Here is a 26,881-nt window from a genome sequence, read left to right on the forward strand (position 1 = left end):
ACCAGTGGATTATTGTAACGGGCTCCTCACTGGTCTTCCCAAAAAGACCATAAGACAGCTGCAGCTGCCAGGATTCTGAGCAGAACCAGAAAACATGAACACATCACACCAGTCCTCAGGTCCTTGCACTGGCTTCCAGTTGCATTTAGAATTGATTTTAAAGTACTGTTACTTGTTTATAAATCACTCAATGGCCTAGGACCTCAATACATTGCAGATATGCTCATAGAATATAAACCTAACAGATCACTTAGATCATCAGGATCAAGTCACTTAGAAACACCCAGGGTTCACTCAAAGCAAGGAGAGTCTGCTTTTAGCTGTTACGCCAGCCGCAGCTGGAACCAGCTTCCAGAAGAGATCAGATGTGCTCCAACAGTAGCCACATTCAAATCCAGACTCAAAACACATCTTTTTATCTATGCATTTGCAGATTGAACACTGTGCTATGTCCGAACTGTTTGCATTTTTTTTATACGTATTATCTTTTTTATTCTTTTAATTCCTTTCCTGTTTTTATTTCATTTCTAATGTATTTTATATCTTTTATGTATCATCTTGTTATTTCTGATTTTTAATGCATTTTAAATATTGCTGTCTGGTTGAAAGAGCTGGGAGAATTAGGAAGAAAGCATTTTTGATTAGGTTAAAATTTGGTAAATTTGGATAAACCATGGGGAAATTTGAGCTGTGGTGCATGGTTAAGATATCTCTGGATTACAGTCAGGACACTTTCCAAAGGGGGAAATTTCCAAAGGGGAAATTCAAACTGCGTTGTATAGATAAGATATCTCCGGAAGGGGGATTGGGGCTGTGTGGCACAGTTTGAGGTGTCCTGGCAAAAGGGGTGATTGAAACTTTGTTTATCAGTTCGAAGTGCCTTAACAGGTAGAGCTAGACAGCGGTACTGACGTGTGAGGAAGATCCAGTTAGATCCGCTCTGAGGGACAGATCCGTTTAGATCCACTCTGACGGACAACAAAAACAAAAAACTCCCTGAAACTTCCTAGCGCTTCCATCCAGATAACAAAATTCTCTGTTTTTACTGTTATTTCCATTTCTTATGTTCTATTTTTCTTCTTCTTCTTTATGTAAAGCACTTTCAATTACCATTGTGTATGAAATGTGCTATACAAATAAAATTGCCTTGCCCTGCCTTGCCTATTGATATATGTCATCTCATTTAAAGTTGGAGCGATGATGCAAACATGAGTTCCATCATCAATGGCTTTTTGCCATTTGACGATCAGTTGGAAAGTCAATAACCTGACATACAGTAGTAGCCAAAAGTGATGTCTGGCATAGGAAAATTGACATATTCAACCTTTATTCAAATATTATTTAAAGTGTGGTAAAGATTTTATAAGCATGTTGTGTAGTTGTGTTTGAGGTCAATTGTTTTAAATGTGATAACACAGTGAAACATGCTAAACTGTGCTGACATAATATTTGGTCAGGCTAAAGAAAATATTAGCCTGAATCTTTACACTCATTAAAAATGTAACTATTACTTTAATTTCTTCAGTTAGATCAGGGGTAGGCAAGTTCGGTCCTATATAGCCGCCGTCCTGCAGAGTTTAGCTCCAACCCTGAAAAAAAACCCTAACCCTAACCTGCCTATAGCCTTAGTAAACCTGAAGAACTTAATTAGCTTGTTCAGGTGTGTTTGATTAAGGTTGGAGCTAAACTCTGCAGGACAGTGGCTCTCTAGGACCGAACTTGCCTACCCCTGAGTTAGATCATTGATTTGTAGAGTGGGAGAAGTTAAGTTTAAAATTTCTTACTTGGTCAGTTACAAAAAATACCTTAACGATCAAACGTTTATTGTTTTATCAACTCCCTAAACAGTTTAGGACAGGGGTGCCCAATAGGTCGACCGCGATCTACCAGTCGATCGCAAAGACAATGCTGGTAGATCGCACACAATTATAATAAATGATTTTGTTAAATTGTAATAAAAAGAAATATAACAATGCCCTTTCTTATCCTTTTAGTTTCTGTCTGACTTGCATTTGACTAATACATTTTTACCAGGAAAGATTTTTGTTTATTCAGTTGCCATGACAACTAGCCGGAGAACAGAGCGCGAAGTCGGCTTCCTCCAAATACGCTCGAAACAAACAGCTGTCTCTGAAGTGAGCGTGCACGTATTGAGCAGACGATTTTCATGAACACATCCACGATCTCTTTAATGTTCTGTATTTTCGCACATAGAGCTTGTTAGTGTATAATACAGTGATAATTAAGGAAGTCGGGAAAAGCATCCTCTTTGTACTTAATAATGAATCCGTTTGAACGGCCGACCATCGCATGTGCTCCGTTAGTGTTGATTGACACCAGTTTAAACATTGGCAGCTGTGTTTTGTCGACAAAGATTATGTAAAACGGTCTGATTCTATTCAGTGCAAGTCATCAGAATAAGGTAAATGCCCTGGCTAATGTAATGCTGTAAGTATTTTGAGTTTATTATTAAAATTAAAACTTGTTAAAATTGAATATCAACAATGAACATTTATTTTTATTTTCCTGAATACCATGTAGAGATGCATGCTTTAGTAGCAACAAGCATTTGAAATGAATCTTATTTTTTTTTTTAAATTAATCTTATTTAGTTGATGATTTTAAAAGTAGATCATCAGGCAAAAAAGTGTGGGCACCCCTGGTTTAGGAGTTATGAGCCATTTCATGCTTTTGATCGCTGTATCTGAGTAGCAAGCAATACTACTACCATTTGACTGTAACAGTCACAGTCTGTCTCACCGCCCCCAGACTCCATTTCCCATAATCCTCTCTGACCCACACCTGCACCCAGTCAACTCATTATCATGGATTCCCGACACCTGCACTTCCTTTAAAGACCCTCTCCTCCTGCACTCCCTTGTCTGTTCTCGTCATTGTTTTGTTAGTTGTTCAGTTCCTGCTCCTGTGTTTCAGTATCGTTAATAAACCTTTGCTGCTTAACTTGATCCTGCATCATCACCTTGACTACAACTAACCCTGACAGAAGAACAGACCCAAAAAAGAATATGGAGAGCCCAAGAGCCCGCTCCAGTCTCCGAACCAGAGCCTGCTCCAGCACCAGAGCCCGCTCCAGCATGAGAGCCCGCTCCAGACTCCTCACCAAAGCCCGCTCCAGTTCTCCACGAGCCCGCTCCAGTTCTCCACAAGCCCACTCCAGTTCTCCACAAGCCCACTCCAGTTCTCCACGATCCAGCTTCAGTTCTCCACAAGCCCACTCCAGTTCTCCACGATCCAGCTTCAGTTCTCCACGAGCCCACTCCAGGCTCTGTTCCAGCCCACGGCCCTTTACGGGAGTCCCTGCCTGGAGAAGGGAGGTATCCAAAGCTCATCAACTGACCACAGGGGTTCCTCAGGGTTCAGTTCTTGGACCCCTCCTCTTCTCCATTTACACTACATCACTTGGTCCCATTATTCAGGCACATGGTTTCTCCTACCATTGCTATGCTGATGCCACACAACTCTTCCTTTCATTCCAACCAGATGATCCCACAGTAGCTGCACGAATCTCAAGCTGTCTGACGGACATCTCAGCATGAATGAAAGAACATCATCTACAGCTCAACCTGGCTAAGACTGAGCTTCTTGTCTTCCCTGCCAATCCGACTCTAAATCATGATTTCAGCATCCAGCTAGGTACATCCTCAATTAACCTATCAAATTCGGCCAGAAATCTTGGAGTAATCCTTGATGACAAACTGACCTTCAAAGACAACATTGCGAAGACAGATCAGTCATGCAGATTTGCACTATCAACACAACTTCTCGTCCAGGACCTGGTCATTTCTAGGCTTGATTACTGCAATGCTCTACTGGCTGGACTGCCATCATGCACAATCAAGCCTCTACAAATGATTCAGAACGCTGCAGCACGTCTCGTCTTTAACGAGCCCAAAAGAGCCCAGTGTGATTTTTGTAAAACAATTGGTCAAATACTGAAGCTTGAGTCTAAAATACCTTTTAAATTACATGTTTTCCAAGATTAAATATTGTGATGCTATAATTGTGCATTAAATGATACAGCCTAAATAACTAGAAACCAAAAACAATATTTGGGGTCTAGCCCTAGTGACACCCCTGAATGAACCTACTGTACTTAAATACTTGTTCATGTCAGTAATTATGCTCTACGTTAGTATGGATCCATTATGCTTTGTAAAATACAAAGCAAACTTTATTTAATTTCTCTGTCTCAGGATTCGTTGTGCACGGTCCATCTGGTCCTCTGGTTGCTCCTCTGGGATCTTCAGTGGTTCTGCCCTGTTATGTTGATGAACCTTTATTAATGAAGGATCTGGAGGTGGAATGGAGAAGAACAGACTCAGAGACTTTAGTTCATCTGTTTCAAGATGGTGAGAGTCGACCAGAGTCCCAGCAGCAGGATTATCAAGATAGAGCTCATTTCTTTACTGAGAACATTAAAGATGGAAACTTCTCCCTCCGTCTGGACAATCTGAGAGCTGAAGATGAAGGAGAATACACATGTACAGTTCACAGTCAGCTGGAGTCTGGAGAGACTGTGGTTCAAATTAAAGATGTTGGTGAGTCTGAACTCAAATGGATCTATGGAAATATTTCCTGCTGTGATATTTACTCTGTTTGTTCTTTCAGAGCGTTTGCTGGTCTCAGGATCAGATTGGCCCATATCTGTGTCTGTGGGTGAAGACGTCACTCTGAACTGCTCTGTAGACTCTCACATCACTCCTGAAGACTTTGAACAGGTTTCATGGAGGAAAACTGATGAAGATGAAGAAATTCTGGTTCTGCTCTACCAAAACAACAAGACTTTTCCAGATTCATCACATGAGCGATACAGAGACAGAGTTGAGTTCTTCACTGCTGAAATCCCCAAAGGAAACTTCTCTTTCCGATTGAAGAGCGTCAGAACTGAGGATAAAGGAGTTTATATGTGTCAAGTGTTTGCTGGAGGAGCTTCAGCCAATGCAACTGTAGTGCTGGACAGACTGGGTGAGTCATCATAATACACAAGTGTCATTTAGTTATTTATTTATGTACAGTTGTATATAAAGTTTATTAAAATTCCAGATTTTACAGCAAAGTGATTTATTCCAATGAATACAATTGCCAATGTAATGGACAATAACTAAACAGTGAAGAAATGACTGAAGAGTGACAGATCCTCAGATGACTTCACACAGCTAATAGACACACACAGTTCAGGACAGTGATCTTCATGACAGACACAACAGGCACATGTTACGTATAACTTCAGTCGCCCACAAAACACATTTCAATCCCATATTTAATTTCCTTTTTCATTATACTTTCATGAAATAATAAAAAGGAATTAATAATAATTTGTCAAAAAACATTAAAACATTCAATATATTATTTTATATGTATATAGTTTACATTTTTAATTAAGCTTACAATTTGCTTTTTCAGCAATTATCTTTTCAGTAATTAGTTTTATTTATACAATTACTTATTTCTCAGTACTCAAAACTCTTCACACAGTTATCTTCATCATAGTACAGCAGTTATTTTCACATTCTTTATTCTGTATTTGAAAGGGACAATGCACTTTAATTAACATAAGTTCACAAAACATGAAAAAATCATATAAAAGCACATTCCAGCAAACATAGCCATAACCAGAGCATATTAACACAAACACAAAATTACTAACTATAAGAAGATGGAAACAAGCCACTACTCAAAATTATGAAGACATGTTTGATTATCCAATAACCACTGTTTTATCGATGCAGAAAAAGCAATAAAAGATGTAATATTTCTTAATTATGTGTACAGTATTCCAGGTTTGTGCTGCTCTATAATAAATGTCTGACTGCCCAAAAGCACTTGTTATTGTACAATCCCCTCTAGTAATGGCTCTAATAGATTAGTTATGTTTTTTTTCTAATAAATTGGACTTCTAATAAGTGGAGGTGGGGCGATACCATGTAAAATCATAATACCATGTAATTAATCATATTTTCCCTGTTTAAAAGATCATATTAAAATTGATGATATAAATTAGACATTTTATGCAATATTTTTAAATAATCAGGTCATTAAAGGGTTAGTTCACCCAAAAATTAAAATTCTGTCATTTATTACTCACCCTCTTCTCATTCCACACCCGTAAGACCTTCGTTAATCTTCGGAACACAAATGAAGATATTTTAGTTGAAATCCGATGGCTCAGTGAGGCCTCCATAGGGAGCAATGTCAAGATCCATAAAGGTACTAAAAACACATCTAAATCAGTTCATGTGAGTACAGTGGTTCAATATTAATATTATAAAGCGACGAGAATATTTTTGGTGCGCCCCAAAAAAAAAACGACTTATATAGTGATGGCCGTTTTCTAAACACTGCTTCAGGAAGCATCGGAGCATAATGTATAAGCGTGTCGAATCAGTGGTTTGGAGCGCCAAAGTCACATGATTTCAGCAGTTTGGCAGTTTGACACGCAATCCGAATCATGATTCAATATGTGATTCGATATATATATATATATATATATATATATATATATATATATATATATATATATATATATATATATATATATATATATTTTGGCGCACCAAAATGAACTCACATGAACTGATTTAGATTTGTTTTTAGTACATTAATGGATCTTGAGAGAGGAAATGTCATTCCTCCCCATGAAGGCCTCACTGAGCCATTGGATTTCAACTAAAATATCTTAATTTGTGTTCTGAAGATGAACAACGGTCTTACGGGTGTGGAATGACATGAGGGTGAGTAATAAATGACAGAATTTTCATTATTGGGTGAACTAACCCTTTAATATACAAACTGAATAACAAAGGACCCAATATCGAACCTTGAGATTGACACCCCTCTACTGTTAATAATTAACCTAAGTAAATTTTACATGGTCCATGTTTACATTACAGTATGAAATTATTCATAAAATGTCCTCTTTTGTATAAATGGTAATGAAATTACAGTTTGTTTGTTTTGTTTTTTACAATCGCTAGATCTAATTTTTTTGTTTTTGTTTTGTTTTGTTTTTTACAATCTCACCTTAGATCTAATACTGTCGCATGGAATTGATATTGTTGCTGTTGAAATCCTACCGCAGAGCGATGATATATCAGATCATTATTTAGTCTCGTGTATAATACAATTAGCCAAGGCTACAAAACCACCACCCAGCCATAAATATTGTAGAACCATCACGTCTACCACTAAAGATTGCTTTATAAATAATCTCCCTGAGCAGTTTCATCGCCTTAGTATACCTGACAACTTAGAAGAACTCGATGCTGCAACAGAAACTATTGGCTCTCTCTTTTCCAGCACATTAGATGCAGTCGCTCCTTTACGTCTAAAGAAGATTAAGGAAACTAATCCAACGCCGTGGTATGATGAGCACACTCGGGCTCTAAAACGAGCTGTTAGAAAAGCTGAACGTAGTTGGAAGAAAACAAAACTAGAAGTTTTTCGCCTTTCGTGGAAAGAAAAAATGATTGAGTACAGAACGGCTATAAGAAATGCTAGATCTACTTATTTTTCAAATCTCTTAATAGAAAACAAACATAATCCTAGGTATTTATTTGACACAGTGGCTAAATTAACTAGAAACAGAGATTCAACTGCTGACGTTTCCATAGAGCACAGCAGTAATGACTTTATGAACTTCTTTACTTGCAAGATTGATAATATTAGAGAGAAAATTAAAAACATGCAACCGTCTACAGTTTCGCTTCAGACAGTGCACTGTAGTGTCCCTGAGGTAAAACTAGAATCATTCGCCGCTATAGGAGAGGAAGAATTATCTAAACTTATCAAATCATCAAAATCAACGACATGTATGTTAGACCCAATGCCGACTAAACTACTGAAAGAAATGCTTCCAGAGGTCGTAGGTCCACTTCTTGATATAATTAATTCATCGTTAACACTAGGATACGTGCCAAAACCTTTAAGCAGGCTATTATTAAACCTCTTATTAAAAAACCTCAACTAGATCCGAGAGATTTAGTAAATTACAGGCCAATCTCGAATCTACCTTTTCTGTCAAAGATACTTGAAAAGGCAGTTTCATCACAACTGTGTTCCTTTTTAGAAAGAAATGGAATCTGTGAGGATTTCCAGTCAGGATTTAGACCGTACCATAGTACTGAGACTGCTCTCGTTAGAGTTACAAACGATCTACTCTTATCATCCGATCGTGGCTGTATTTCTCTATTAGTGTTATTAGATCTCAGTGCTGCTTTTGACACTATCGATCACAACATTCTTTTAAAAAGAATTGAAAACTATATTGGCATTAGTGGAATTGCTTTGGCATGGTTCAAATCGTACTTATCTGACCGTTATCAGTCTGTAATAATTAATGAAGAGATGTCGTATCGATCACAGGTTCAGTATGGAGTACCACAAGGCTCAGTACTAGGACCGTTGCTTTTCACTCTGTACATGCTGCCCTTAGGAGAGATAATTAGGAAGCATGGTGTTAGTTTTCACTGCTACGTTGACGATACTCAGCTCTATATTTCCTCGCGCCCTGACGAAACCTACAAATTCACAAAACTAACAGAATGCATAGCTGACATTAAAAACTGGATGACAAGAAATTTCTTATTATTAAATTCAGAAAAAACTGATATCCTAATCTTTGGACCAAAAACTTCCTCACGAAAAAACCTTGAATACTCTCTAACACTTGACGGGTGCTCCATTAAATCTTCGTCCTCAGTTAGGAACTTGGGTGTGCTCTTCGATACCAATCTTTCATTTGAAAGTCATGTTTCTAGTATCTGTAAAACCGCCTTCTTCCATCTAAAAAATATATCTAAATTACGACATATGCTCTCAATGACAAATGCGGAACAGTTGATTCATGCATTCATGACCTCAAGACTAGATTATTGTAACGCTCTACTGGGTGGTTGTTCTGCTCGGCTTTTAAACAGACTACAGTTGGTCCAAAATGCGGCAGCTAGAGTTCTTACTAGAACCAGAAAGTATGACCATATTAGCCCAGTTCTGTCAACATTACATTGGCTCCCTATTAAACATCGTATAGATTTTAAAATCTTGCTACTTACTTATAAAGCACTAAATGGTTTAGCTCCCCAGTACCTAAGTGAGCTCTTAATGCATTATAGTCCTTCACGTTTATTGCGATCTCAGAATTCAGGCCAGTTGATAATACCCAGAATATCAAAATCAACTGAAGGCGGCAGATCCTTTTCCTATTTAGCACCTAAACTCTGGAACAATCTTCCTAGCATTGTTCGGGAAGCAGACACACTCTGTCAGTTTAAATCTAGACTAAAAACACATCTCTTTGCTCTTGCATACACATAACACATTATCAATACATTAACATTTTTCAAATCCGTTAAAGGATTGTTACGCTGCAATAATTAGGTCGGCCGGAACCGAGAACATTTCCTATAACACTAGATATACCTGTACATCAGAATAAGAATGGCATCTACGCTAATATCTGTCTCTCTGCTTATCCCGAGGTTTTCCGGGTGCTGGATCCAGGCCGTATCCAGATCAGATGGAGAACCTGTGTCTGGACCTGACTACAACGCAGCCCAGGAGACAATGGGCCTACAGATCCAGTTCTGGCTGCATAGATTTTTAAATCCCCGTATCCGCTTACAAATATATATATATAATCTATTTTTAATCTCTATAATAAAAATGTATAATTCAGATTTTGATCTCCATATCCATTTACATATATTATATATATCTTCCAAGGGGTTTTTTCCCTCCTAGGACTTTTTTCCCACGCTGGGTTTTCTCCTAGGGGGTTTTTTCCACCCCTGGGAGTCAGCCGACATTGGCTTAATGTAGCACCATCTTGTATATGTTACATATTACCACGCTTGTTTGTACAGCTTATTTTTAACCACTTCCCTTTTTTTCTGTGCTTCTAATATGTAAAGCTGCTTTGAAACAATTACCAATTGTAAAAGCGCTATATAAATAAATTTGACTTGACTTGACTTGGCTAGGACACAATTTCTCCATACAGGTCATTTATTCATAACTCTCCGCACAGTTCTCCTGACCAACTCTCAGTTTCACAGCAGTTAATTTCACATTCAAAATGCACTAAAACTACCAAAACACTTTATTCATGACTCAAGTCAACTCATCTTTCCAGAACACTAGCAAAGTTTTGAGTTCATCACTCAATAAAACACAGATCAAAAAAAAAAAAAAAAAAACATGACCTAACAAACTGATGCTGTGATCACTGTGTGAAGAGTTTTGAAACTTACCAGTTGGGTAAGTGTTCAACTACAGTTTAGCATTAGCTGTGGTTGACCTAATTGTTTTGATAGCATTTCCTTGTCTTAGCTTTGAAATATATTTCAGCACAGTATTACTGTAGAATTGTAGGAAATCTCTTTTGCAGATCTTTTAGTGGTGACTGTGTCTTAGTCAGAAAAGAAATCATGCATGCAATAATGTGTTAAACTGACATCATGCTTGTGTGTGTCCCGCTTTATCATATCTTAGGGACACATTTGTGCAATATAAGGAACTTTGCACAATACTATCATTGTCCAATAACTGTGTGTGTTTGACAGGTTTCTCTGCTCTACACATAATAATGATGATTCTCTGTATTTCTGCGTCTGGATCTGCTCTTCTGCTCTGCTGTCTGATCTACTGCAGATCTCCTACTAAAGGTACAACTATAACAGGAGCATATTCTGATTTACTGTGATTCAGTGCAAATACATTTGAACTTAAAAATAATAACCATCTTCATAATAATTAGTGTTTATTGAGTGTGTAAATCAAACAGCTGCTGCTGAAACTTCTTGACTAGAAAAAAATCAAGAAGTCAAAGGTTTGTTAGTGTGATAATGATTCATTTGAGTTATCATAAGTTATTAATATTTTGACAAATACAACACCAACATGAGATAAGAGTTAATAAGTTACAACATAAACATTAAAGTAATTTCTGGTAGCAGCTGTTACATTATTGTTGAATTTATATCATCAAATTTGGAGCATCCTTAACCTTTGTGTTTCTAGTAGCTGAAAAATAGTAGCAAAATCTAGTACTTATATAGACAGATCGCTCATCAGTGTTGTGTACGGTGGGGTAAAAAAAAAATGTTAGATGACTCTGTTTACTTTGTTTGAATATTTTTTTATGAAGTGTGTTTTTCTGGTTCAGATGGCATTAATCTGCGTCATTTTTTTTTTTTTTCTGATTCTTCACTGACTCTAGATTCATGAGTAAACCACTAGTGTTTACAAATGATTATGGTCATGTGTTTCTGACAATGTCCCAATAATCTGATCACAAAATATTTGCACCTGTAAAGTGTGATTAAAACAGCCTGACAGAGGCTGATAGTGGGGTTAGTTGGCCTCAACATTTACCTCACATTTGAAATTAAATCTCATTTCCTTCTCAGGTTTGATTGTGCAAAAATCTTGCAAACTTAAAATTAATCTTGGAGGTTCTGTGCTTTTGCTCTGTCATCTCTGATCCTCACACAGAATGCTCATCGTCTTATCCTGTGTTTTCTTACTCGAGATACTGTAGTATTATATTGTATTATATTCGGGACAGGAATTACCTCAAAGGTACTGTTGTACTATATTGGTACTGTAGTATTGTATATTATATTGATGACTGGAGGTTGTTCAAATTGTCAGTGGTTAGGTCAGATTAGTATTGGGAATTTCCACAACAGCACCCTAAACACATTTTCAACATTTTAACTGTCTGCTTTGGAGCTAAATGAAAACTTTTTCAGTATCACATTAGAAAAAAAATACTGTCATTTCCATATCCTGCAAAAAGTGATAATGTGCAAATTTTTACCTTGAGAATCTATACTTTATTTAACCCATAAAAAAAATAATCAATCTAATGTAGTCAGGTTAAATCAATCATATTAAGTAATCGCACAAAATATTATATTTGATTTGATGAAATTAATTAATTTAGATTTAACCACATAAAGCAGATTTTTAGATCACCTGACAAAATATTTTTTCAGGGTATAAAGTATATTTTATCAAAATATGTGCTTCATGAAGCTATTGTCAGACAAGGAGGAGACAAGGGTTCAGTGTGAGGTTTTAACAGTGAAACATGGAATGAGGGTGAGGGTGTCACAACATCTGTTATTCCTTCACAAACTGCCCTGAAACACAATTCAAATATAAATGATTATAAATAAAAATATAACTTTACAATGCTCATTTCGGCCCCAGTGGTGAATATTATGTTCAGAAAAATACACCAGAGTGAAATTTAGTATTTTGTGAATTATGTTTTTTAGGCGGCCTTTCACATCACATGAGTGCCAGGAACACCAGATTAAGCTTATAAAATATGAAATATATTATTGTTACGTTACGTGTTAAATGACAAACCTGAATAACTTAAGGATTAAACATTTGTCTAGCAAAACAATGAATAAAAATACATTTATAATGCTTACCTTTCCTTTTCATGTCCGTGTCTGGCAGATGAATAGAGATTTGAATTGCGTTGAATTTGAAATGGCTGCGTCAAAGGCTGTTCCTATGTAGGGTCCTGTCCTTTGTAGGTATTTTCAAATGTCCTCAACGTACAGCAGAATTAAATACATTGCATAGAGGATCTATCGTTGTGGTGGTATCTTCAGTCTTTTATTAATATACCGAATTAATATCTTTGCGATTGCTTGCACCATCAAGTTTACGTCCCTGTGTCATAACGCAATAAGGCCCCTTGTGCGAGCCACGTTTAAATAGATTAGACGTCTTGTAGACATCCAAGAAAACTCCTAGTCTGACGTTCAAATATTGAACTGCATATCTACGTCTACAAGGGTCCAATATTCAGACGTTCAGATATTGAACCAGTTTTGCACATCCACAGGCATTCATAAAGGGTCCTCGTCAAATGTTCAGATTGAACCTGTTTTGTACATCCATGGATTTCCAAAAGGGGTCCTACTCAGACATTCAGATATTGAACCTGTATTGCATATTCAGCAGATGCACAAAAGTGAGTCTGAGCTTACGGACATTATAAAGACATGATCCAAATGTCTCCCTGACATTGCATGTTTGCTGGGTTCTGTGCTTAACTCTTAATAAATATTTGGGCTTTTAATGCAATTTGTAGGGCTGTTTAATTAAAAAAGAAAAAAGAAAAAAAGAGTTGACCAGAGTCCTAGCAGCAGGATTATCAGGATAGAGCTCATTTCTTTGCTGAGAACATTAAAGATAAGGAAACTTCTCCCTTCGTCTGGACAATCTGAGAGCTGAAGATAAAGGGACTCTTCAATACTTAATCAGTACTTTAGTTATTTATAATATTACATTTGTGTTTCCAACACAGTTTGAATTTGATTCATTTAAGTTATAAGTGTAATAGTCAGGAAGAACAGAGATGTGTATTTTAAATAAAATTAAATGGCTGATAATGATAGTTTAAATAATTCATATTTAATTAAAGCATCATTTATCCATTTGACTGAATGTGTGTTATTTTGTCTTTTCTCTCCAGACACAGTGTTTCGTCTTCAGATGTTTCTCGTCTTCTGTCCAAATATTCTGATGTTTCTGTCTTTTGTCCTCTGGGGTTTTTCTGAAGGTCAGTGTTTCAATACTGATTGATTATCAACTCATTATGATTTATCATTCAAATATCTGTTTATATGTACAGTAATATCTGGTGTTGTTTCAGGATCTCTGTTTGAGTCGGTCTCTTGCTGTGCTCTTTATTTTCTGAGACCTCTCATGTTGCTCTGGGTGGCTCCATATACTGATGAGTTCACAGGTATTATATATATAGTATATGAATTATAATGTGCATATTCTGACAATAAACCAATGAATTTTACAACAAAAGTTTCATTGTGTTTGTGTTGTAAATTATATTGTGGATGTAATTATTTCATCTTTTCTGTTTTACAGGCAAGATTGAAACATGGATTAATATTTTCAGTTTTAAAATAGAATATATTGTTTTCTCAGGTGTTTTTTATTCAGGTAAATAAATCCAATTTTATTCAGGTAAATAAATGTAAATCAACAGACATTATCATAAACACATTAAAATGCACATAAACAACTGAACAATAATTACATTTAAATTATGTGATATTCCCAGTATACTGCAGGAAATCATTAATGGCCTGGTTTCATAAACGGGGTTTAGCCTAAACCAGGATTAGGTCTTAGTTCAATTAGGGCATTTAAGTAACTTTTTATAAACATAAGCTAGAAAAACATTACTGTTGTGCATCTTGAGACAAAACAACTCTGACATATTTTAAGATATGACAATACAAGTTAGATTGAGACAGCTCAAACATGCACTTTAGTCTAAGACTAGCTCAAGCCTTGTCTGTGAAACTGGAGGAACAACTAGGAAGTGTCTTGTGTTACTGTTGTATTTCTGTCAGTATATTCCACATGTTCAGTGCTGAATCTCTGACTCGACACATTATAATCTACACCAGTTAGTTATAAAAATATTGCATTGATTGTTACAGTAGACATCATGTTAGTGACTGAACTAAAGCTACTTCTGAATGACATCTCAGCATGTGTCAGGGTCAGAGGTCATGTAATCAGCACAAAGGTCAAGGGTCAGTATCAGAAGAAAGTCTGACAGTTCAAAGAATGTGTCGTAATGTTGTGTATCAAAACATCTGTTCAATGAGAAGAGTTTTTGTAATTCCTGTGATCTATGTTTCAATTTTGTTCTTCTATTTTAGTAATTGTTCTTTTTTCTCTTTCTTTATTCCAGTTCTGTTTAAATCTGCCTGGGACAAAAGTCTGAATTATGCCGGATTTGAAGGTGTCATAATTATAGTCCTCTTTGTGATGGTGCTTCTGTCTAACCTCTTATTTATTATTTACTGTAAGTATTTCCTTCATCAAGAGTCAGCAACATGAGCAGAAATCATGTTTTACCAGATTAATGCTGTTTGAGTTACAAAATATACAAATCATAATATCAGACCTGATTATCAGTTAATTGAAGCATTTCTATTAGACAATGTCTTTATATAGCAGATTATATATATATATATATATATATATATATATATATATATATATATATATATATATATAATATACAGTGGGTACGGAAATTTTTTCACTCTTTGTTATATTGCAGCCATTTGCTAAATCATTTAAGTTCTTTTTTTTTCCTCATTAATGTACACACAGCACCCCATATTGACAGAAAAACACAGAATTGTTGACTTTGCAGATTTATTAAAAAAGAAAAACTGAAATATCACATGGTCCTAAGCATTCAGACCGTTTGCTTATATATTTGCGCATATATTTAACTCAGGTGCTGTCCATTTCTTCTGATCATCCTTAAGATGGTTCTAAACCTACATTTGAGTCCAGCTGTGTTTGATTATACTGATTGGACTTGATTAGGAAAGCCACACACCTGTCTATATAAGACCTTACAGCTCACAGTGCATGTCAGAGCAAATGAGAATCATGAGGTCAAAGGAACTGCCTGAAGAGCTCAGAGACAGAATTGTGGCAAGGCACAGATCTGGCCAAGGTTACAAAAAAATTTCTGCTGCACTTAAGGTTCCTAAGAGCACAGTGGCCTCCATTATCCTTAAATGGAAGACGTTTGGGATGACCAGAACCCTTCCTAGAGCTGGCCGTCCAACCAAACTGAGCTATCGGGGGAGAAGAGCATTGGTGAGAGAGGTAAAGAAGAACCCAAAGATCACTGTGGCTGAGCTCCAGAGATGCAGTCGGGAGATGAGAGAAAGTTGTAGAAAGTCAACCATCACTGCAGCCCTCCACCAGTCGGGGCTTTATGACGGAAGCCTCTCCTCAGTGCAAGACACATGAAAGCCTGCATGGAGTTTGCTAAAAAAACACCTGAAGGACTCCAAGATGGTGAGAAATAAGATTCTCTGGTCTGATGAGACCAAGATAGAACTTTTTGGCCTTAATTCTAAGCGGTATGTGCGGATAAAACCAGGCACTGCTCATCACCTGTCCAATACAGTCTCAACAGTGAAGCATGGTGGTGGCAGCATCATGCTGTGGGGGTGTTTTTCAGCTGCAGGGACAGGATGACTGGTTGCAATCAAGGGAAAGATGAATGCGGCCAAGTACAGGGATTTCCTGGACGAAAACTTTCTCCAGAGTGCTCAGGACCTCAGACTGGGCCGAAGGTTTACCTTCCAACAAGACAATGACCCTAAGCACACAGCTAAAATAACGAAGGAGTGGCTTCACAACAACTCTGTGACTGTTCTTGAATGGCCCAGCCAGAGCCCTGACTTAAACCCAATTGAGCATCTCTGGAGAGACCTAAAAATGGCTGTCCACCAACGTATACCATCCAACCTGACAGAACTGGAGAGGATCTGAAATTAGGAATGGCAGAGGATCCCCAAATCCAGGTGTGAAAAACTTCTTTCCCAAAAAGACTCATGGCTGTATCAGATCAAAAGGGTGCTTCTAATAAATACTGAGCAAAGGTTCTGAATACTTAGGACCATTTGATATTTCAGTTTTTCTTTTTAATAAATCTGCAAAAATGTCACCAATCCTGTGTTTTTTCTGTCAATATGGGGGTGCAAAAAATGAACTTAAATGATTTTAGCAAATGGCTGCAATATAACAAAGAGTGAAAAATTGAAGGGGGTCTGAATACTTTCCGTACCCACTGTATAATCAAAAAATTGACAAAAAATAAATCAAATTGACAATAAATGTCATGGCCCTTTAAAAAATGTGAATTGAAATAATAGCAGTAAATCATCAGGTAAAGTCATTAGTTTACCAAATCTTTAGTTTATTCAGTCTCAGGCTATCGAGTGATTTAAAAACAAGATTCTCCTTGTGCAGGATACTCAATTATTCATGATAACACACCATTTAAAAAAAATATATAAATATTAATTTAGTTCATATTATTAATATTAATAATATTAATTTACTATCAGTAAATTAATATTAGTTTACTATCAGAGCAACCTGGGCTCTCATAACATCTGAGCAGTGCCACAGACTGATGGACTCCATGCCACGCCGCATTGCTGCAGTAATTCAGGCAGAAAGCCCCAACTAAGTATTGAGTGCTGTACATGCTCATTCTTTTCATGTTCATACTTTTCTGTTGGCCAAGATTTCTAAAAATCCTTTCTTTGTATTGGTCTTAAGTAATATTCTAATTTTCTGAGATACTGAATTTGGGATTTTCCTTAGTTGTCAGTTATAATCATCAAAATGAAAAGAAATAAATATACATATAATATACAAAATATAATATACAAGTTTCACTTTTTGAATGGAATTAGTGAAATAAATAAACCTTTTGATGATATTCTAATTATATGACCAGCACCCGAATAGGAATCTTGCTAGAGAGGCCATTCTGCTTCAAGTGTAACTAAACGAGCCAATGCAAATTGGCATGCAATCATATGCAGCAGCTGCTCTCCTCGCAGCGCAGATATTTAATGAGCAGCAGGTACCTTGCATCTTAAGCTTTTCGCACAGCACAGCAGCGAGGTTGAGTCCTCTCTTTTTCTCTCTTTTGTGTTTGTGCTTGCCTTTTTGATCAAAAAAACTGTTTTTTCAGCTTGAAAAGGGCTGTTCTCGTGGCCAATACGGTGCGTTAAAAGCCGTTTTGACAGTCAGTAAGAGTGTTCAAAGAGAGGAGTGCACATGACAGGCTGCACACAATCCCTGTCTGTGTTGCGGCGGCTGTTCCCCTGCATGCTTCAGCACTTTTAAAAGAGTAAGTCCCTGAAAGAGCTTACAGTGCTTTCCAGTGCTGCTGGTCAGACCCCTTGTTTCTTCGAGCAGGAGTGCCACTAGAGCAGGTGTCTCGGCATGTTCACAGATGCCTCTGCCACCAGCTGAGGTGCCACGTACAACAGGCATGCAATATCAGGGGTTTGGACAGGCCCCCAACTGCATTGGCACATCAACTGCCTCGAGTTGCTTGCAGAGCCACCTGAAAGAGCCATTACAGGGCAAGCATGTACTGGTCCGCAAGGACATCACTGCGATCTTTGCGTACATCAACCGCCAAGGTGGTTTATGCTCCCATCGCATGTCACAACTTGCCCGCCATCTCCTCCTTCGGAGTCAGAAGCATCTGTGGTCGCTTCACGCCATTCATGTTCCTGGTGAGCTCAACCGTGTGGCCGACAAGCACTCAGGAGCTGCGCTTCCAGGAGAGTGGCAACTCCACCCCCAGGTGGTCCAGCTGATTTAGAGAGAGTTCGAAGAGCCTCCTGTTTGCCACGCCAGAAACCTCTCACTGCCGGTTGTTGTACAGATACACTGGCACACAGTTGGCCCTGGGGCCTTCACAAATATGTGTTTCCCCCAGTGAGTCTACTTGCACAGGCCTTGTGTAAAGTCAGAGATGGGGCACCCTTTGGCACCCTCATCCACACCTCTGAAAACTCCATGTCTGGTCCCTGGACGGGACGCGGAGGTTCTAGGTGACTTACCCCCCGAGGTACTTAACACCATCACTTCGTCACGTGCACTGTCTAAAAGATGTACTTATGCCTTGAAGTGGAACCTTCAGGCAACGAATTGTGCCTAGAGTTCAGGCTGAGCAACAGCCACGTGGTACTGAGACCCCAGCCTGGCTATGTGCCCAAGGTTCCTACCACTCCCTTCAGGGATCAGGTAGTGAGCCTGCAAACGCTGCTCCCGGAGGAGGCAGACTCAGCCCTGGCTTTGCTCTGTCCAGTTTGCGATTTGCGACTGTACATAGATAGAACTCAAAGCCTCAGGACGTCAGACCAGCTCATTGTCTGTTACGGAGGCCAGCAGAAGGGAATGGCTATCTCCAAACAGAGGATTGCCCGCTGGATAATGGACGCCATTGCCTTGGCTTACCAAGCACAAGGCGTGCCCTGCCTGGTCAGGTTGCATACTTATTCTACAAGAGATGTTGCATCCTTCTGGGCGCTGACTTGTGGCACCTCACTGACAGACGTTTGTAGAGCTGCGGGCTGGGCAACACCTAACATGTTTGCTAGATTCTATATCCTTCGTGTCGAGCCGTGTTCTCTCCTCAGGTCAGAGGCATGGAGAGGCCTCGGCTTAGTGTTGGCTTGCTGCGCATACATGTGCTTATTACTCCAGAGAGTCCCTACAAGGCAGACACTGTTGAGTCCTCCAATCTTCCTTCAGCAGTCAGATGTGACGGAGTGTCTGGCGCCAGGCCTAAACTCTGTTGTATCCTTTAGAACCAGATTTAGGCTGGGTACCATATGTGTGACCCTACAGGGATCCCATATGTGTAGTTCCACAGTTGCTCCTAAACAAAGTGATCGACACTCTCTGTGTTAACCCTGTCCCACCGTCCTTAGGCAAAGGGGTTTAGGTGGCTTGCAACAAAGCGCTGGAAGGGAGCTGCTCCTGTGGTGCTTTGGTAGGGATTCCTATTCGTCAGTCTGTCCGACGAGAACATCTCGGGAACCCTTGTTCCCTGAAGGAGGGAATGGAGACGTACATCAGGTCGCCACAGTCACTGTACCCCGCTGATGCTGCTGCCTAACCTGTTTGGCTCCTCAACAAAAACCTGAAGATGCAATGCACCTGCTGCTTATTACATATCTGCGAGGTGAGCAGCTGCTGCATATGATTGCATGCCAATGTGCATTGGTTCATTTAGTTACTCTCAAAACAGATTGGCTTCTCTAGTGAGATTCCTATTCGTAGGTATGTCCAACGTACGTCTCCGTTCCCCCCCTTCAGGGAACGAGGGTTACCTATGTAACCGAGATGTTATGTGAAATAGCTTCTTTTAAAAATAGCAGTATATAAAAATGCAATTTTATGATCCTTTTTTATTTTAAAAAATATTAATCATTTAGCAGATTTTGCAATTCAATAAAAAATCTGTTAATCATGAATCAAATCTGATCAAGTCTGATCAACCACTGTAAGATAATGCTGATGATTTTGCTTCCATATCTTTATGAGAAATATTATGTGATCAGGAACCAGCATTAGTGAAATCATAGCTCAACAAATCACTAATCTGAATCTCTTTTGTTTAGTTTTTCTTTTTAATGCATGTATCCATGCATTTATTTAATTATCTGAGTAGAGACACATTAAATGTTTATAAAGATAATTCTGATGATTGTCATTATTAATGATTGTCATAACGAAACCTAGCCAATCAGATGGCTGATACTTTTCGCACATCCTGCACACGTTTGACTTTACAACACACAAACACACACCTTTATATATTCTCATTCTTTCTTGCTTTCACATTATGACATGACTGTACACACACATACAGTAGATTAATAATTTTTAAAAATAATTTTAAAAATTATAATAACGACATTAATAAGCACCCTCTCATGGTATGCAGAGTGCGTAGAGTTGTCTGACCACTATGTTTTTATTGTATTTCATTGTGTTTTATTGCAATGTAAATTGTGTAATTAGATGGTTTTGTTAAATTGGCTCTTTTTCCACACACCCGAAATGACATTACAGATAGTTCATGTTTAAAACCAGGCTCAAAATGAGTAAATGCTCTCTAAAATAGCTACACTTGGTCTAAATGTTTGCAAAAAAGGCCTAAAAGTACTGAGTAGGGATGGAGAAATGAAGCCACTTAAATCTTTGAAGCTTCTCTCTGATTGTTTAGGGAAAGTTATTTGAATATTTGAGTTATCTCATCGAAAAACTAAATAGTAAGTTGTGATTAGTATTTTATTACAGTGTATAATTACTGAGATTTATTATCAAGATATTTATTACTAGTCTTTATTACAGTATTCTTTAGTTGAATACATTAAATAATGATTGAATTCATACTGAATTACATTCATTTGTGTTTATTTGCATTTTACTTTCATAATGTAGATAAACTGAGTCAGTATTTTGTCATAATGCCTACATAATTACTTTAATGTGTGTAATATTAAGTGGTCATTTGGTCCCCCTCTAAATAGTGTTAAATAACACTGAAGCAGAGTTAAAGTTAATGAGATAATTAACCAATTAATTAAGTGATGATTGAGCATTAGTGATGAACACCTGCTCTTAACAAGCAGAATCACTGGAAAAAAAGGGAAACACAACAACTACAACTGACTTCAGCCACAGCCTTAGATGAAATCAACTGAAGATAAAAAGTGTTTATTCTCTGAAGATCTGATTAAACAACTCCACAAACAGCATTACCAGCTTCAAATATTAATAACCAGATTTACTTTATTTTCTCATGTGTACAGAAGTACTTACTGAGAATTGACAGAGGTTTAGATGTTGTTTTATTGGTCAAGAAAACAAATGGTGCCACCATCATGGAGATCAGCGTTTGCTTAGGTTGGGCTTTTTATGGTCGATTTTTCTCTGCAACAATGCATATACTGTTATAAAGCAGTGAGGTCAGTGCTTTATAGTGAGCAGATATTAGCTGCTTTTATATGATATAGTAATTGTGAGATTGCCTGATTGCATCCAAAGCAACTGGATTTTGGTTTTGCATTACCAACTCTGTGAAAGCATGAGAAAAAGTGTTGCAGCAAACAGATATATGGAATAATTTAAAAACCATGTAGTGCATAAAAAATGTTGAACTACTGCATCACTTTGACACACACAGACATCAAGAATCAGCATATGAATCACAACAATGGTGATTAAAAATGCTTTACGTTGCAATGCATGCTATGTATCACCATAGGACAAAACTTCCATCATGCACTGCAGTATGAATAATTATTGTCACCACTGTTGAGGATTGTATGCTCTGTTGCCATGTCTAAGCCTGAGTGGTAATAGTTGCTCATTTTCAGCATTGAAGCATTATGGTGTCGTTTGTTTGGAATTTTTTTTTTTTTTTTTTTTTTTTTTTTTTTTTTTTTTGCAATTTTGTAATGCTGAAAATACCTCTTTGTGCATTTGAAATGCATTTATTTTAAGCAGAAAATTTAAACTGATCTGCTCCTTCAGTCTTTTAATTCAGCAATGTACAAGTGTTTGCTGTGAAACACCATAGCTCAAACGCAAATAATCTTAAAGACGTAAAAGGGTCAAGAGCCCAACTAAAACAAACCCTGACCACCATGATGGTGGCATCATTTTTTGACCAACAAAACATCAACATCTAAACCGCTGTTAATTCTCAATAAGAACTTCTTTAGATGTGGGACAGAAATAAAGTCAACCTGGCTGGTAATAAGTGAAACAGACCTTTTAATCAGATCTTGAGGTATTTAATGTCTTTTATCATCTTTAGTTGATTTCATCTAAAGCTGTGGCTAAAGTCAGTTGTAGTTGTTGTTTCTCTTTTCTTCAGTGATTCTGCTTGTTAACAGCAGGTGTTCATCATTAATGTTCAATCATCACTTAATGAATTGCTTAATTATCTCATTAACTTTAACCCTGCTTCACTGTTACATTAACACTATTTAGAGAGGGACCATATGTTCTCTGAACAGAGTTGATCTAACCCTTGGGATTTTACTGTGTACTTTTTTGTTTATCATGGTATTAATTTAAAATCAGATCAAACATTTGGATGGATTTATTTATTTATTTATTTTTTCTTATACAGCATTGGTTAAATCAATTGGGAAGTTAAGTCAACAGAACATTAATATATTCTGGGTTCTGGGTAATGTAAGCTTTGATGTTCTGCCTTCACTACAATTCATCCTCCTGTTTTATGCCTTTGGATCTGCTAGAGGAGGTGAGTTTACATTTATGAACTATTTACATTCATTTATGAGTAATAGTGCAAGAAAACATTATTCAACTGTATTAAAATCATATCAAGAAAAATCTGTGGAAACTTTCCTTTTGTGTTCTAGACATATTGTTCTTTACATATTAAAATATATTGATGTGATTAATTAATTAATTAATTACAGTTTATATTAGGGTGTAAGAAGAAAAAGAGAAGGGGTTTTATAACACACCTTTTAAATATTACAGTATCTTTAAAGTGTGTAGCATTTATTTTAACAAGTTCATTTGATTACGACAATTAATTAATGTTCACACTGATGTCCATGTTATCTATTAATGTTAAAACTTACTCTTCGAACTTGACATTAATTTAGTTTATGAATATGTAGTAAATAAAAAAATTAGTGCAAATAAAAAAAAATTGCAAAACAACATAAGAAAAAAACAAAACAAATCTATGTTTACACTTGGTGTCTTTTTTGAAGCTACTAGCATCTGTTTTACATTACTTCTGGATGCGTTTATAGAAACAGCATACCTCGAGTAAGAGAGGTTTGGGTTAATCAACCAAGAGTTCAGGGTATGTGTGACAGTAAGTTAACCTTGCTTTCTGTGTTTTCCCTATTTGTTGTTCGTGGAACTGTTGTTTAATGCGACATCACGTGATCAGGAGCTCTATATCATCAGGACTGTAATTGAATCACATCTGTGCTAACATCTGCTGCACATGAGATGTTGCCCATATATAGCCTATATTATTCAGCTGTGCTCCTCATTCTCCTTATTTATCCTCAGGTTTTGAAATGCTGAAAAATAAAACCATTTTCATCTTACAAGCAGAAGTGAATGTGACATACTGTAAATATGATGAGTGATGGATATAATAAACTGATGTATTTCATTAGTGAAATGAGAGTGATTCATCTGTGAATGTGTCTGTCAGTGAATCTCAGTATTAATATAATCACTCTTCATTTAATCTCATTATTATTATAATCACTCTTCTGTGAATCTCATTATTATTGTAATCAATCTTCTGTTTTCAGGATTCATCATTATTGCAGTTTTACCATTGTTTCTCACAGTAACAAGATGTGATTGGGACAAAACATGTGTTCGGATAATGGGCTGTAAGTGTTTGATTAATTATGATCTGCTCCTGATATAAACACTCATAACTCATCATAATGAGATCAATATTTTGCTCATGTCATTATGAATGTCTGATCTTTACAGATTTTGAGTGAGAGTAGAAATATTTCCAGTGATTTCATAATAATATGTGTTCAAATGTTTTGAACATTTGTGAGATGATTATATATTTAGGATCTTATTTTTATTCAGTCAGTGTCAAACACAGAAATGCTCTTCTTTTTAAACTAATATTATTAAACATGTTTTTCAGGTTCATCTTCAGTCAGGAGATCAGTGTATTTAACTCTTATGTTATTGGTCAATGCTATAATGGTCTGTTTCTACATCATCGCTCTGGAAAATGAAAAGGGTGCGATAATCTAAAATTATATATCTGAAATATCTTTCTAGTATATCTTAAGCTAAATTGTACTATACATGTTATATGTCGGTCAGTTAATGAACACTTTACAGAAACTGTTACCATGACGATGATGATGTGTTTGTTCATGTTCAGATCGTGTCGGATGGGCCTGCATGATTGCATTTCTTCAGTTACTCTGGACAGTGATAAACTTCACTTGGTCATTTGATTATGGTACAGTATCAATCATCTGATCATCTTCTGCTATCAGCTCTAGTTTATTCTCTTCTGTTCTTCTCTTCTGAAGAGAGATTGAGTCTCTACACTGTACCATTATCATAAAGACTGTAAAATTATACAGTAAAAACCTGTTAACAGTAAGTTCCTTTACTATATACAGTGAAAAATTTTGTTATCTGTTTGAGTAAAACTGTTTGATTAAAAGGTCTGATTCACTTATTACTAACCAGGTTGACTTTATTTCTGTCCCACATCTAAAGAAGTTCTTATTGAGAATTAACAGCGATTTAATTGGTCAAAAAATGATGCCACCATTATACCAAAGTATAATGCCACCAAAGTAATTTGCTTTTGAGCAATTGCAATGGTGTTTCACAGCAAACACTTATATATTGCTGAATTAAAAGACTGAACGAGCAGATCAGTTTGAATTTTCTGCTTGAAATGCATTTCAAATGCATAAAGAGGTATTTTCAGCATTACAAAATTGCAAAAAAAAAAAAAAAATCCAAACAAATGGCACCTTATTGCTTCAATGCTGAAAATGAACAACTATTACCACTCAGGCTTAGACATGAAAACAGAGCATACAATCCTCAACAGTGGTGAAAATAATTATTCATACTGCAGTGCATGATGGAAGTTTTGTCCTATGGTGATACCCAGCATGCATTGCAGCGTAAAGCATTTTTAATCACCATTGTTGTGATTCATATGCTGATGTTTGATGTCTCTGTGTGTCAAAGTGATGCAGTAGTTCAACATTTTTATGCACTACATGGTTTTTAAATTATTCCATATATCTGTTTGCTGAAACACTTTTTCTCATGCTGTAGTTTCACAGAGTTGGTAATGCAAAACCAAAATTCAGATGCTTTGGATGCAATCATGCAATCTCACAATTACTATAACGTCATATAAAAGCAGCTAATATCTGCTCACTATAAAGCACTGCTTTACAACAGTATATGCATTATTGCAGAGAAAAATCTAACATAGAAAGCCCAACCTAAGCAAACACTGATCTCCATGATGGTGGTGCCATTTTTTTCTTGACCAATAAAACAACATCTAAACCTCTGTCAACTCTCAGTAAGTACTTCTGTACACATGAGAAATAATATTTACTTCATCAGCTTGTGGAGAAGCTGCTTGTCATAAACATTGAACTTTCTCGTCACCTCCTGTGTTTTATGGTATTTTAGTTCTGGTATATTAACATTATACCAGTTAAGGAAATACAGGTTTTACTGTAAGTTTAAGTTAAATCCATAATTCCTGAAACGCCACAGCTGTATGTTTTTTTGTGGTGAAGTTGCACCCTCAGGTGCTGTTTTTATAAAATTTCAATGTAGATGAATAATGAAAGACATTATTATTCTACAGAATATTTTTGTATAATTTATTATTTATTATTAATTTCAAACTTCAAACAGACTAATAATCAGATTTAGAAAGATGTGAAGATTTTTTTTTTTTCCTGTAGTGGTTTTTAATGTGGTTTCATCTGATCTAATGGTGATATTACCTGTATTATTTGATCTAATGGTGATGATATTGACTGTATTATTTGATCTAATTGTGATGATATGAAACTGTATTATTTGATCTTCCAGATTTTCCCCATCTTGTTCCTGTGTATGTGTTTGGATCAGTCGGTGTTGTTTTACTGAACTCTGTTGCTCTGATGACTGAACTGATACTGAAAACAGGTGAGCAAACACTTCAACATCAGTAATATATCTGTATATAAACCATGAACTTTACAGTAAATACATATTATAATCTAATACAGAATGTTAATCTGAACTGTGTGGTAAACTCTCACTGTGAAGCAGTGAGATCAGCTTCATCTTAAAGTTCCCTTTCAGTCAGTCACTTTTGACGTACGTCAGTAGTGACTGACGAATTGGGATTTCGCTAGAGAGCCCTATCAGCTTTGAGTGAAACTAAACAAGCCAATGGATTTGGCATGCGATATTTGAATAATGCGCACTGCCCCCGCCAGGTGGGTATAAATAGGGAAGCGGATGCAATCGCACTCTGTCTTTCGCTTCAGAGCCAACCTGTTGTGTTCCTGCTATTTGACTAAGAGTGACTTCTCAAGCCTTTGAAGAGCCTTTTTTTCGTCGTGCTGGTGTTAAGGCACCCTACAGCGAAGCCACGAGCTTTCACAAGCTATTATACAGCTTTCAGCTGCTGTTTTCACAGCATTGTTTTCTGCCCTGCTGGTTTGCGATTTGGGCCAGTTCCTCTGTGAATGTGACTACCAGGCGATCAGTGTGTACCTGCAATCACATTGCAGCTGTTTCCTGTGTGCTTCAGCACAAAAGAACAAGAGCTAAAGAGCTAAATGTTTCCACAGATGCCTCTTCCACTGGGTGGGGAGCCACGTATAATGGGCATGCAGTGTCGGGTCTGTGGACGGGGCCCCAACTG

The 26,881-nt window shown here is 37.0% G+C and overlaps 1 protein-coding gene across 4 annotated transcripts in view; it reads left to right on the forward strand.

The window, feature by feature from the left end:
* The window catches only part of LOC125246482, a 42,770-nt gene that overhangs the window by 7,798 nt on the left and 8,091 nt on the right, over positions 1-26,881 (forward strand). For 2 of the 4 annotated variants that reach the window (XM_048157469.1, XM_048157466.1), the window contains exons 2-14: positions 4,215-4,559; positions 4,630-4,986; positions 9,498-9,599; positions 10,581-10,682; positions 13,520-13,606; positions 13,700-13,792; positions 13,930-14,004; positions 14,768-14,881; positions 22,571-22,705; positions 23,751-23,834; positions 24,110-24,208; positions 24,356-24,436; positions 26,059-26,154. In XM_048157469.1, coding sequence (XP_048013426.1) covers positions 4,215-4,559; positions 4,630-4,986; positions 9,498-9,599; positions 10,581-10,682; positions 13,520-13,606; positions 13,700-13,792; positions 13,930-14,004; positions 14,768-14,881; positions 22,571-22,705; positions 23,751-23,834; positions 24,110-24,208; positions 24,356-24,436; positions 26,059-26,154 — 1,770 coding nt within the window. The remainder of the gene's footprint in view (positions 1-4,214; positions 4,560-4,629; positions 4,987-9,497; positions 9,600-10,580; positions 10,683-13,519; positions 13,607-13,699; positions 13,793-13,929; positions 14,005-14,767; positions 14,882-22,570; positions 22,706-23,750; positions 23,835-24,109; positions 24,209-24,355; positions 24,437-26,058; positions 26,155-26,881) is intronic. The other 2 variants (XM_048157467.1, XM_048157468.1) reach the window with 2 other exon arrangements.

The sequence above is a fragment of the Megalobrama amblycephala genome, linkage group LG1 (assembly GCF_018812025.1).
Source record: "Megalobrama amblycephala isolate DHTTF-2021 linkage group LG1, ASM1881202v1, whole genome shotgun sequence".
NCBI lineage: Eukaryota > Metazoa > Chordata > Actinopteri > Cypriniformes > Xenocyprididae > Megalobrama > Megalobrama amblycephala.